General features: G+C 42.2%; 1 protein-coding gene across 1 annotated transcript; it reads left to right on the top strand.

Annotated features, from left to right (window-relative positions):
* Positions 1 to 234: 234 nt before the first annotated feature.
* Positions 235 to 10,793, top strand: LOC115408417 (mRNA turnover protein 4 homolog). Its single transcript, XM_030119170.1, has 8 exons — positions 235 to 321; positions 911 to 1,138; positions 5,879 to 5,982; positions 9,377 to 9,458; positions 9,517 to 9,584; positions 10,113 to 10,120; positions 10,482 to 10,558; positions 10,650 to 10,793. Exons 1-8 carry the CDS (start codon positions 235 to 237, stop codon positions 10,791 to 10,793), a joined length of 798 nt encoding a protein of 265 aa, XP_029975030.1.
* Positions 10,794 to 12,592: the final 1,799 nt, after the last annotated feature.

Here is a 12,592-nt window from a genome sequence, read left to right as displayed (position 1 = left end):
CGACAAGCAACGTGCCGACCCTGTGCTCAGACACGTCATCGCACAGTTGGAGACCTCCCTCTAATGTAAGGGAACAACTGCCAGAGTTGCCACTTCTCCTGCGGGACCTAAATCGCATGGAGCTCCACAATAATGTCCTCGTGCAGAGAAGGGCAGCTTGGACCCCAGCTCCAACACCAACTTGTGCTCCCACAAGAATGTCATGCAGAAGTACTGTCGAGCCTACACGACCAGATGAGCCACATGGGCATTGAGTGCACCTTGGACCTCATCCGAAATCGTTTTTACTGGCCACGAATGGCCAATGATGTGCAGACCAAGGTGCGGACCTGTGAGTGATGTATAAAGCGCAAAGCACTACCGGAGAGAGCCGCACCACTGGTGAATATCCAGACATCCCATCCACTCGAGCTTGTCTGTATGGATTTTTTTGACATTGGAGCCTGACAAGAGCAAGACCAAAGACACCTTGGTCATAACAGATCACTTCACTAAATACGCAGTTGCCATGCCTACCCCCAATCAGAAAGCAAAAACTGTCACAAAGTGTCTCTGGGAAAACTTCTTCGTTCACTATGGAATCCCACAGAAACTTCACAGTGACCAAGGACCCGATTTCCAGTCAAGAACGATAAAAGAACTCTGTGCATTGGCAGGCATCCACAAAATCAGAACAACGCCATATCATCCACGTGGCAACCCTGTGGAAAGATTCAACAGGACTTTATTGGACATGCTCGGCACTCTTGCAGAACAGGAGAAATCTCACTGGAAATATTTTGTTAAACCGCTTGTGCACGCATACAACTGCACTCGAAATGACACCACCGGCTTCACACCATACGAGCTGATGTTTGGTCGGCAGCCACGTCTCCCGATCGACCTCGTTTTCGGCCTCCCCGTGTCTCAGCCAGCCCACAGCCACTCTGAATATGTCCAGAAGCTGAGGTCACACTTGGCGAAAAGCTACCAGCTTGCTTCTGAAAATGCTGAGAAATCGATGCAGAAGAACAAAGCACGTTTCGATCGAAATGTCACTGCATCTGAGCTGGAAGTGGGAGATCGTGTGCTCGTCCGCAATGTTCGACTAAGTGGAAAGCACAAGATTGCTGACAAATGGGAGCCCAATATCTACATGGTAGTCAAGAAAGCAGCAAATTTACCTGTTTACACTGTGAGGCCTGAGCATGCCGACAAACCCATCAGAACTCTCCACCGTGATTTACTCCTGCCCTGTGGATGCTTACCTGCCACATCACAACTCCAGCCAACGCCTGCAAGAAGACCTGCAAAAAGGGATTTACCTGCACCTGATCCCGATGAACCACTATCCAATGATGAAATCCTGCCGAAGCACTGGTACGAACCACTCACCTTCGAGCCAGTCCAGATTGTCACTACTGCGGACATTCCAAGACCTCAGCCAGAAATCACCACCGCTGACCTACCTTCTGTGCCTCTAAACCGCTGCACCAGAAGAAGAATTTGCTGAACCCACTCTCGAACCTGAACCAGAACAAACAGAACTTGAGCCTCAGACCCAGCCAGAACCAACTGAACCCTCCTCAGAGAATGAAAGTGTCGAATCTACCACTGATTCCGTCGTACAACCCACCGTTGATGCTGATCCAGTTGAACCAGACTCACCTGTCACTGAAAGCAACTTGCCTCCCGATCCTGTCCACGTACCTGCAGGAGTTCAACACGAGTACGGCGTCCTCCACAACGGCTCCAGTACCGTGGATTAGGAAAGCCATTTTTGAAGAGTGTGCAAACCTTCCTTGACAACATGGGCACAATACTCTCATTCGCTGTCATGGGACATGAGGAAAGTGCAGCTGACGCCACTGGCCTGCCATATACCAACTGTCAGTCCAGCTCATGTACAGGGACGTACATGAGGTCAGGGGGGGACCCAGTAACCCATGTTACCTGACTGCCCATAAACGCACCATGCACTGGTTGGCCCAGGCCACTAGAGGGCACTAAACAATAATGGCCAAGCCGAGCTCACTTCCGGTTTTCTCGGGCTGTGACTGTGTTGTCGCGGCGAACCCTCTCTGCTGAGAGACTGCCCGCTCTGCTGCAAAATCAAGCTTAAACTCTGAGATCAGGAATCCCACCCGGTAATGAGAACCGACACATTCCTGCCTCAAATCCGCTTCATTCTGTGCCTTATAAACCACAACATCCGACGGTCAGGTTTTTTTTTCCCTACCTACCAAAAAGAACATTGAAAAAGATTCCTCCCCTGGGAGGTGGCGAGCTGCCCGAGCCTGGTAGGACTTTCTTTTTTTCCCAATTTGCCTGGATTATAAAAACTGAACTGAACCTTGCGAACAAACTAAGAATCGTACGAACTGAACTAAACTCTGCAAACCAACCCAAGAATCGTATGAACTGAACTAAACCTTGCAAACCAACCAAGGATTGTGTGGACTGTGAGCTGAGTAACAACCAACACTCTAACTGTGAATAAGGTTGAAGGGTTTTTTTCTCTCCCTTTGGGTTTTTTTTTCCCATCTGTGAATTTTCCGTTGTGTTGGGCCCTTTGTTGTTTATTATTGTTTATGTCTGTCAATACATTTTTCATTTAATACAATTTACCAAAAACTTAATTTCTGCTTCCACTGGTTTTTCATTCACATCCCGAGCTCCCATAGCGAACCTGGTTTCTTTTGTTAAATCAGATACACCCCTCCATTGCCATAACTCCGCCCTAACGTGTATTTACTTTAATTCCATTGTTACACCCCCTGATAAGCATTACATAGATCTTTAAACTAGGAGGGGTCACTCCAATGGGACATGGTGTGACCAGTGATACGGATAAGTCCCAGTGTTACAGTTGTGCTACACAAAATAAAACTCAGGGTTTAAAATGTTCAGTGTCTCCAAGAAGTGCCAGGCAGAGCACTGGCCCATCCATTAAACAATATGTAAGCCTTTCACTTGTGGTAGTGTGCATGAAAGGGATAGGAAGTTCTCTGAGAAGCCTGTCAAAAAGATACTGTGTGAAAAAGACAAAATACCTTCTGTCATGCAGTTAGTGGGGAAAAAAAATGTGTCATTAGGTGCTTTCTAGGCAATAAAATGGTTGAAGCCCTTTGGGACTTTGGCTCACAGGTTTGTGCTATCGATGAGTCATGGAAAGATGCTAACTTAACGAATGTACCAATCAGAAATGTGAGCGAGCTGGTCGACCTAACTGAACCCCTCCATCTTGAAGCAGTCAATGGTACAGATATGCCATATGTAGGGTGAGTTGAGATACCATTTAAACTTACAGCTAATGACTCTGAGTTACTTGTACCCATTCTAGTGCTTAAAGGTAACCAGCAACGGTGTAAAATTATTGGGTTTAATGTCATCGAGCACCTTGTTCTGGAAAGTAAGAAAGGTGCGACTGACTCAGAGGAAGAGGAGAAGCTTTTGAGAGCAGTGAAAGTGGCTTTCCCACATCTAAAGAAAAACAAAGCTACGACTTTCATCAAAGCAGTTAGTGTGGGGCAGATACATGAGTACAAGGTAAAAACAGCAAAGGAGAGAGTGACCATACCAAGCCTGTGTTTATTGACTATAGAATGCAGGCTAAGACATTTAAAGAGGACACTACACTGATTTTTGAACCTTGTGAAGACACACAGTGGCCGGACGGCCTAGAGTTTTGTGACACATTAGTTTTAGTGAAAGCAGGTTCTCTTCCAAAGATTACTGTTAGTGTACAAAACCCAACCAGCCATGACATTACACTACCAGGGAGAACGATTATAGGAACTGTGCAGTCAGTGGGGTCTGTATATCCAGCTAACATATTCAGAAAAGACCTCCCAGCTGTAGCTGTGAACAAGATCCAAATTCAAGACGCCACAGAGTGTCCTTCCATCAGCGAGCAATGAGACCTTCCTGTCGATCTGTCTCATCTGGATGAAAACAAAAGAGAGACTGTTAAGCACACAGCAAATTTTCCAGTGTTGAATTAACTCTGAAAGTGTTAAAGAGTGGTCTCATATATACACTTTTGTAGTGTTAAAATCTCAACACTGACCAGTGTTAATTTTCTAATGCTGACACTCTGTGGAGTTATAATAATATTGCTCTCTGTTGACCAGTGTTCCTATTTAACTCTATACAGTGTTAATTCTTAGAATGAACACTTTAAAGTGTATATTTTAACACTTACATTTAATACTACAACAGTGTATATATGAGACCACTCTTAACACTTTCAGAGTTAATTCAGCACTGGAAAATTTGCTGTGCAGATGTTACGAGAGGAGTCAGCATCATTTTCAAAAACAGATGATGACATAGGATGTGTGAAAAATCTGCAAATGAACATCTTGTTAAAAGACACAGAACCAGTCTCAAAAACATATCTCTCTGTACCAAAGCCGCTATACAGGGAGATGAAGGACTACTCACGGGACTTAATAGCACCAGGATGGGTGGAGAAGTCTACATCCTCCTACTCATCTCCTGTAGTATGCATAAGAAAAAAAGATGGTTCGCTGCGCTTATGCATTGATTACAGAGAGCTCAACCGCAAAACACACCTAGATCGACACCCTATTCCCAGGGTACAAGATGTAATGGACAACCTGGGGGGGAACACCATCTTCTCACTGTTGGACCAGGGTAAGGCATACCACCAGGGGTTAATGTCTGAAGAGAGCAGACATCTAACTGCCTTCGTGACCCCCTGGGGCCTTTACGAATGGATCAGGATCCCTTTCGGCCTCATGAACGCCCCAGCTGCATTCCAGCAGTGTATGGAGCAGTGCCTGGAAGGACTGCGGGATGAGATATGTGTTTCTTATCTTGATGACATTCTTGTATTCAGCAGGACTTTTGAGGACCATGTTGAGGACGTCGGGAGAGTACTGCAGCGCCTCAGAGACAATGGGATAAAGCTGAAACCACGCAAATGCGACCTTTTCAAATCAGAGGTGAGGTACCTGGGTAGGATTGTCTCTGCTGACGGAAGTAAAATGGACCCAGCAGATACAGCTGCAGTGCGAGCCCTGAAAAACAAGCCGCCAGGTACTGTTGGTGAGCTCAGAGCAATACTTGGACTGCTAAGCTACTATAGGCAGTATATCAGAGATTTCTCTCGTATCGCTAGTCCTTTGTATGACATGCTTAAAGCCCCTCTGAAAATAGAGCATCAGCCAAAAAAAGGGAATCAGAAACAAAATAACAATGTACCCTCCAGTTCTCCTATTCAGTGGAGTGAAGTACATCAGTCAGTCCTAGAGCAGTTGATAGACTGTTTAGTTCAGCCTCCTGTTCTTGGTTTTCTGGACTTTACGCAACCCTTTGTTTTACATACAGATGCCTCTAACCAGGGATTAGGAGCTGTGTTGTATCAAAGGCAAAATGGCAAACTCTGCGTGATCGCCTATGGCTCCAGAACGCTAACTGCAGCTGAGAAAAAGTACAATTTGCACTCAGGCAAGTTGGAATTTCTAGCTCTTAAATGGGCAGTTACGGAAAAGTTTCGCGACTATTTGTACTATGCACCGTTTTTTACAGTGTTTAGTGACAATAATCCGCTGACTTATGTTTTGTCGACAGCGAAGTTGAATGCTACAGGATGTAGATGGGTTGCAGAACTGGCCGATTTCCATTTTTTGGTAAAGTATCGTCCTGGCTGAGAGAATATCGATGCAGACAGTCTGTCTAGAATGCCGTTAGACATGGAGACCTACATGAAAGAATGTTAAAAAAAAATGTCATACGACGCTGTGAATGCTGCTACACAGGCAGTTGATCATCAAGATGAGTCTAGTGCAGCCTGGTCTATGGGTATTTCGACTGAGTTTTCCACAGTGTCAGTAAGTGTGCCTCGTTGTGGATGCCTTCTGTTTTTCTGTAGCTACGAAAATGTGTGGACACGTACAGAAATTTGTTCATATTTTCCATGGAAAATATGAGGAATAACAAACTGAAAGACATCAGAACAGCCTGGAAACACAGCAGGTATGTACACGTCTCCATCCGTCCAGTTACTCCTGATTCTCGTGGTCTCTTGAGTTTATTGATAAAATAATTATTCTCTTCAAAATAGATATTCTTTCTTTTAGTGCTTTGATTGATACCAGTGGAGCTTGCCAACACATCAGTTAGAAATTTAGTGTTCAAATGTGCTGAGATCTGAGGAGTGTTAAGAGCAGAGTGAGATTCATAGTCTTTTTACTCATCAGTCCATCTATTTGCACGATTAAATAAAATAAAATGACCGTATGTTGGTTTGCAGCAGTTTCATAGGAATCAAAATACCCAAAACAGATAAGTTACTGGTCTGTCTGATTATGTAGTTAATACATTCACATTCTTCCTTCAGTTTGAGTCTGAGGCTGCTGTCGTCTTTGATTTATTTATATGGAATCTTTATATGAGAATATGTTAAATGGCTTTTGACTTGTTTAGTTTAACGCACTATGCTGTTTGCCACACACACTCGCCAGTCGAGACGGCTGCCATGCAAACTGCTGGACTTCCATTGGGGTCAACTGTGATTTGTTTTACAGAGAGGTGGTCAAGACAAACCACTCTACCACCTGAGCCACAGCCTCCCCAGTACTGATCATAAAATACTCATTTATGAATATGCTAATGTTTGTCTTGAATGATAATCACAATGTATCTAATACTGCGCACTTTATTTTTCCACTCAATTCATAGTCCTGGATTAACTCTACATTGCTTGATCTCTTCAGAAAAAGAGACCAAGCTTGGGCTAAGTTTCGATCCTCAAATGATCCTTCTGATTGGGAATATTACAAATTACTTAGAAATCAGAGTAAAACACAAACAAGGAATGCAAAATCAAATTTTTATAAAGACAGCTTTTCTCAAAATGTAAACAACCCAAAACAATTTTGGCGCCAGTTGGATCAACTTCTTCACAAATCTAAAAGTAAAACTCAGCAGCTCATTGTTAATAATGAACCCACGTTTGATCCTGTTATCATTTCACAAGCTTTTAATCAACACTTTTCTAACATTAGTAGTGTCTCCAATAATCCTCCTGTTCTTTCAGGGGGCTTTACCACCGAACCATGTACTGGACCCTCTTTTTCTTTTCGAAATATAACCCTTTCAGATGTTTTTAATGCACTATGTGGATTAAAAACTAATAGTAGTGCAGGCCCTGACGGTCTTGATGCAACGTTTCTGAAAATGGCTGCACATGTGTTAATGTTTCCACTAGCTGATCTGTTTAATCTGTCCATAAACACCTGCTCATTTCCTTCAATATGGAAGACCGCTAGAGTTACTCCTGTCTTCAAAGGAGGCGATTCGACTGGCTTAAACAATTATCGTCCAATTTCTATTATATGTGCTGTTGCCAAGGTTTTTGAGAAAATTATATTCAATCAACTATATCAGTACCTTAATGCATATCATATTTTATCACCAGTACAGTCTGGGTTTAGAGCTGGATACTCAACAACTACAGCTTTGCTAAAATTTTCCAATGACATATTCTCCTCCATTGACCAGGGTCAACTTGTGGGATCCATATTTTTAGATCTGTCCAAAGCTTTTGATTTAGTTGACCATTACTTGCTTCTTGACAAACTTTATGCAGCAGGCCTGAATAAAGAGGCAGTTTTATGGTTCAACTCTTATCTTCACAATAGGAAACAGTATGTTTGTTTTGATGGTGTTCAATCTGAGAAATGCATAGTTGAAAATGGGGTACCTCTAGGTTCCACCCTTGGTCCTCTACTTTTTTCTATCTTCATAAATGATCTCCCGCAAATTATACAGAACTGCTCAATAAATTTGTATGCTGACGATACAGTGCTTTATAATGCTAATTCCGATCTCACACAACTACAGATTCAGCTGCAAGCAGATTTTAATCTGATTCAAAACTGGCTTGAAAATAATAAATTAAAGCTGAATTTGAAGAAATCGTGCTGCATGCTTTTTGGCTCTCACTTTAACTTACTTACATCTCCTAACCTACATATTTCGTTTAGTAATGGTTCAACTATCCAAAACGTTGACTCTGCTAAATATCTTGGACTTTGGTTTGATCCTGAACTCTGCTTCAAACCTCATGTAGATTACATCATAAGACGAACATGTGCTACTTTAACTCCTCTTTTTCGGTCTGCAAACTGTTTTACACAAGAAGTCAGGAAGCAAATAATAACTCAACTTGTCCTCCCTATTGTTGATTATGCTGACACAATTTATCAAAACACTCATGACTTATATCTCAAACCTTTAAATGTTCTCTTCAATTCTCTCTGTCGATTCATACTCAAATGTCCTTTTAGAACTCATCACTGTATTTTGTTTGAGAAGCTGAACTGGTTGCAACCATATGAAAGGCGACAATATCACTGGATACTATTCATTTTCAAATGTATTTATTTTTATTGTCCTCTGTATCTTAAACGATTTCTGGTTCCAGTTACTTCTGTATATTCTTTAAGAAGCACTCATAGTCTTACTTTTACTGTTCCACGTACAAACAGAGAAATTGGTCGCAGAGCCTTCCAGTATAGGGCTCCATTTGATTGGAATAGGTTACCTTTATCCATTCGTGATATAACATCTTTGGGTCTATTCCAATCCTTATTATTTCCACACCTTAAAGCTTCGTGCTTATGTTTTTAGTTTTTAGTTGTTTTTTTTTTTCCCTTTGAACTTTCGTCAATGATGTATTACCTGTTTCTCAATTCATGGAGGATTGGGGGGTGAGGGAACAAAGGAGCATGTCTGTCCTGTGCGTGTGTGTGTGTGTGTGTGTGTGTGTGTGTGTGTGTGTGTGTGTGTGTGTGTGTGTGTGTGTGTGTGTGTCTGTTCATGTTTATATGTGTGTATTTATGTATGTTATTGTAAATTGTGTTCGATATGTATGTGTTTATGGACCCCCTCGAAAACGAGATGCTACATCTCAAGGGGCATTCCATTAATAAAACTTCAAACTTCAAACACCAAGGTTTCCTACTTTAAAGATCTATCATTTGGAATTGTCGTAGTAAGTCAGGTCAAATAGATCGTATTTAACTTCATCTATACTTGATGGTAAAGGAGTAAAAATTAGAGTTTCAGCAGCAGTTTGACAGTGTTGATACTTTAGTGATGAGTGTGTGCCAGGTTTCATTATTGCAAATTAGGTAATCTTAAAATGAACAGAATCTAATTTAAAGAAATCTTTTTAAATTCTAAGAATTATCATTGCATTTACAAATACTTGCAGAAGCACTCAGTTCTGACAAGTTAGTTGTCATTCTTTGACAAGAACGTGTCAGCTGTGTCTCCCCAGTATCTTCATTGAGGCAGTGACCGTAAACGTCTGTTGATGCTATTGAAGTAACAGTGACACGACTATTATGTCCCTTTTTCACAGATTCTTCTTTGGCAAAAATAAAGTCATGATTGTTGCTTTGGGAAAAGGAGATACGGATGAATATAAAGATAATTTGCATAAGGTGGGCAGCACCTCACACCTGGTCAGTATGACTTATTAATTCCTTTGGTGGTGTTTAGGTGACCAGATATCTGCGAGGGGAAGTCGGAATCCTCTTCACCAACAAAACAAAAGATGAAGTTCAAGAGTAAGTGGTGCATCAGTAAACTCACCAATGTTAGCTTTTGTGATTCTTTAAAAGTACAAGACTTAAGTATATGTTCTTACTCCACAGCTTTACCTTTCCTTAGCGCTGTGGGAAGCCCCAGCTGCCTCAGCTGAGGTTCCATCGAGTGAGGGAACTGCTCCAGAGGTCCCTCGTCCAGAGTTATATCCATCTGTGCCGGGTTGCCTGCCCGAGCATAATCCATCTCTTTGAACTGGGTGAAATAGTGAAAGCTCTGGGAGTGCTCATTTTTCTCTGTGGAAAAAGGTTTCAAGAAAACAGCATCATACGTTTATTCTGTGGGTGCTTCAATCAGTTAATCCCCTTCAGCCTTCATGTGGCTGAACAGACAAATTTTAAAGACAAACCCAAAAAGAAAAAAGGTGTCTTTCCAGGTTCTAAAGACAGGATGGTTATTTTAACTACTTGATGTTATATAACAAATATAAAGGCACAGAATTTATTTTTATCACATTAATATGCACAACTCTTTTTCTCTTGTGTTAAAAGTTCTCATAGTTTGATATTGAAGAATTTTGTGTAAATTTGTGATAATGATCAAAATCACCAGTCCTTTAAATCTTTTATATTGGACCACCTTCATAAACAGGAGTAAATCCTTCTGTTAGGAAACTTTTCAGTTCTGAGTATGGGGATCAAATGTTAAAACAACAGTGTCCACACTTTCAAAGTCAAAAACACAATCTGATATTGCATTAATCTTTTTATTAAATGTTGTGTGTAACAGTTATATTTGGCTGATTATCCATACAAAGTGAATTTTACCGTGATCGATCAAACTAAGCAGTGAACAGTGACAGCTGATTTGACCTCAAACTGAGACGTTGCGTTGACGCTCTGTGTCTGCTGCTCCTGAAGGAGTGGAGACTCTGCTGAAGGACCACCAAGTCTGCAAGGAGGGAGACGTGTTGACGCCGGAGCAGGCTCGTATTCTGGTGAGTTCTTCTTTCAGTTGATTCAACTAAGTGTTGACTGTAAGAAGAAGAACTGTAGTTTCATTTGACCTTTTTTTTGCCTCTCACACAGAAACTCTTTGCTATTGAGATGGCAGAGTTCAAGGTGCAGATTAAATGTATGTGGAACTCGGAAACGAGCGAGTTTGAGATGTTTGCGGAGGAGGAGCCTGTACAGGATGAAGACGTTGAGGAAGAGGACGATGATGCAGAGTGAAAGCTGAACACCCACTTTCTTTCTGCCTTCCTCAGCAGATGAACATTTTAACTGAAACAGTTTGTCCCGGCATTTTTTATAACTTGTAACAGAAATGTGTGTCTGTCTTGAACTTTGATTTGGGGCTGACCTGCTGGTGAGAAAAGTATACTGGATCCTGGAGTCACAGTCATCAGTTTTGTACATGCAGTCATGCCAATCCTGGTTTGTAATTATATGAATTGTCAAAATGAAAAAGGATCGTGTGACTTTTGTGTATGGCTATTTTTTTTTTTTTCCCCATTCATCTTGAAGAAACTATTCAATTTGTGTGGGAAATGACGGTAACCTAATGACCAGTGCATACGTGTGGAGAGGTATTTTTTTCAGTTCTCATATTTGGTGTGTGCGCGCCCACAGATTCTTACATGCATCTAAGACGAGTCTCTCACACTGATGACTTTTTACAAGTGGCTCTTCATTAGGGTGCATCAAATTGCAATGCAAAAATGAAACCTCAACATATCAATCTGATTGGGGTTGCATTTTGTTCGGACACACATAAAAATGATTTGTGCAAAGTTTTGGGGAAATTACTTGAGATTTAGAGGTGGAACACAGCATGTGAAAAATACCAAATGGGCGTTTTTGGTTGATTTCTTGCGTAACATGTGAAGGCAATCTCAAAAACGACAAGAAATCGATTTTTAGAACATTTATTTTGAATAGAACATAGAAGTCACTCTCTGAAACAACCTGCACTGAATGTAATGATGTGCTTGCTTCTATAAATATTCTTTATAAAGCATGTAGAAGCATGTATAAAAACATAAAAAATACCAAGGAACCAGATCCCCGCTCCCGCAGGAGCGTCGTTGTGTCCTTGGGCAAGACACTTCACCCACCTTGCCTAAGTATGAAAGTAGCGTGAGAGTGAATGGTTGGTGGTGGGAGGGGCCGATTGCGCAGTTTGGCAGCCTCGCTTCCGTCAGTTTGCCCCAGGGCAGCTGTGGCTACAGTAGTAGCTTACCACCACCCAGTATGGAGTGAATGGGTGAATCTGATATTGCAGTGTGAAGCGCTTTGGGCTGTCAGTGCAGTGTAAAAAGTGCTATATAAGTGCAGTCCATTTACCATTTACAGTCAAACCTGGTCGCTTTGCATGCAGTTGTGTGTCGCAGTGATACAGCAAGCACCGCAAGATCTGGCGACCACTTGGCAGCTTGGCGCCAGTAATGATGGCATCTGCACCGGTGATGCTGGCGCCCAGACCAAAAACCAGGGTGCGGCTGCTCTGGCGGGGGCTTCAGGCCATCTTGTGAGAGCTGGATCCTGTGGGGTGTGATGGTGGCGTTAAGGGAATTGACTCAGCGACTGAGCTACACAGGCAAAGCTTTATATAGACAAACCCCCCCCCCTTTTTTTTTATGCAGGTGCGGGAAAATAGAATAGTTCTCGCAAAACAGAGGGTAAAATGTGCGGGAATATTGGAATATACAGGTCTCCGGGCTTGAAATGTAACAGTGTTGCAACAACGCGCACACACACACACACACACACACACACACACACACACACACACACACACACACACACACACACACACACACACACCACACACACACACACACACACACACACACACACACACACACACACACACACACACACACACACAGAGTCTTGTATTTCTATCCTTGTGGGGACCGTCCATTGACTCCCATTCATGTCTAGCCCCTAACCCTGACCCTTACCCTAACCCACACCACAACAAAGCCTAACCCTAAAGAAATGTTTTTGCACTTTTACTTTTTTCAGTA

The sequence above is a fragment of the Salarias fasciatus genome, chromosome 20 (genome assembly GCF_902148845.1).
Source record: "Salarias fasciatus chromosome 20, fSalaFa1.1, whole genome shotgun sequence".
NCBI lineage: Eukaryota > Metazoa > Chordata > Actinopteri > Blenniiformes > Blenniidae > Salarias > Salarias fasciatus.
This window is presented reverse-complemented; position numbering and strand designations above follow the sequence as displayed.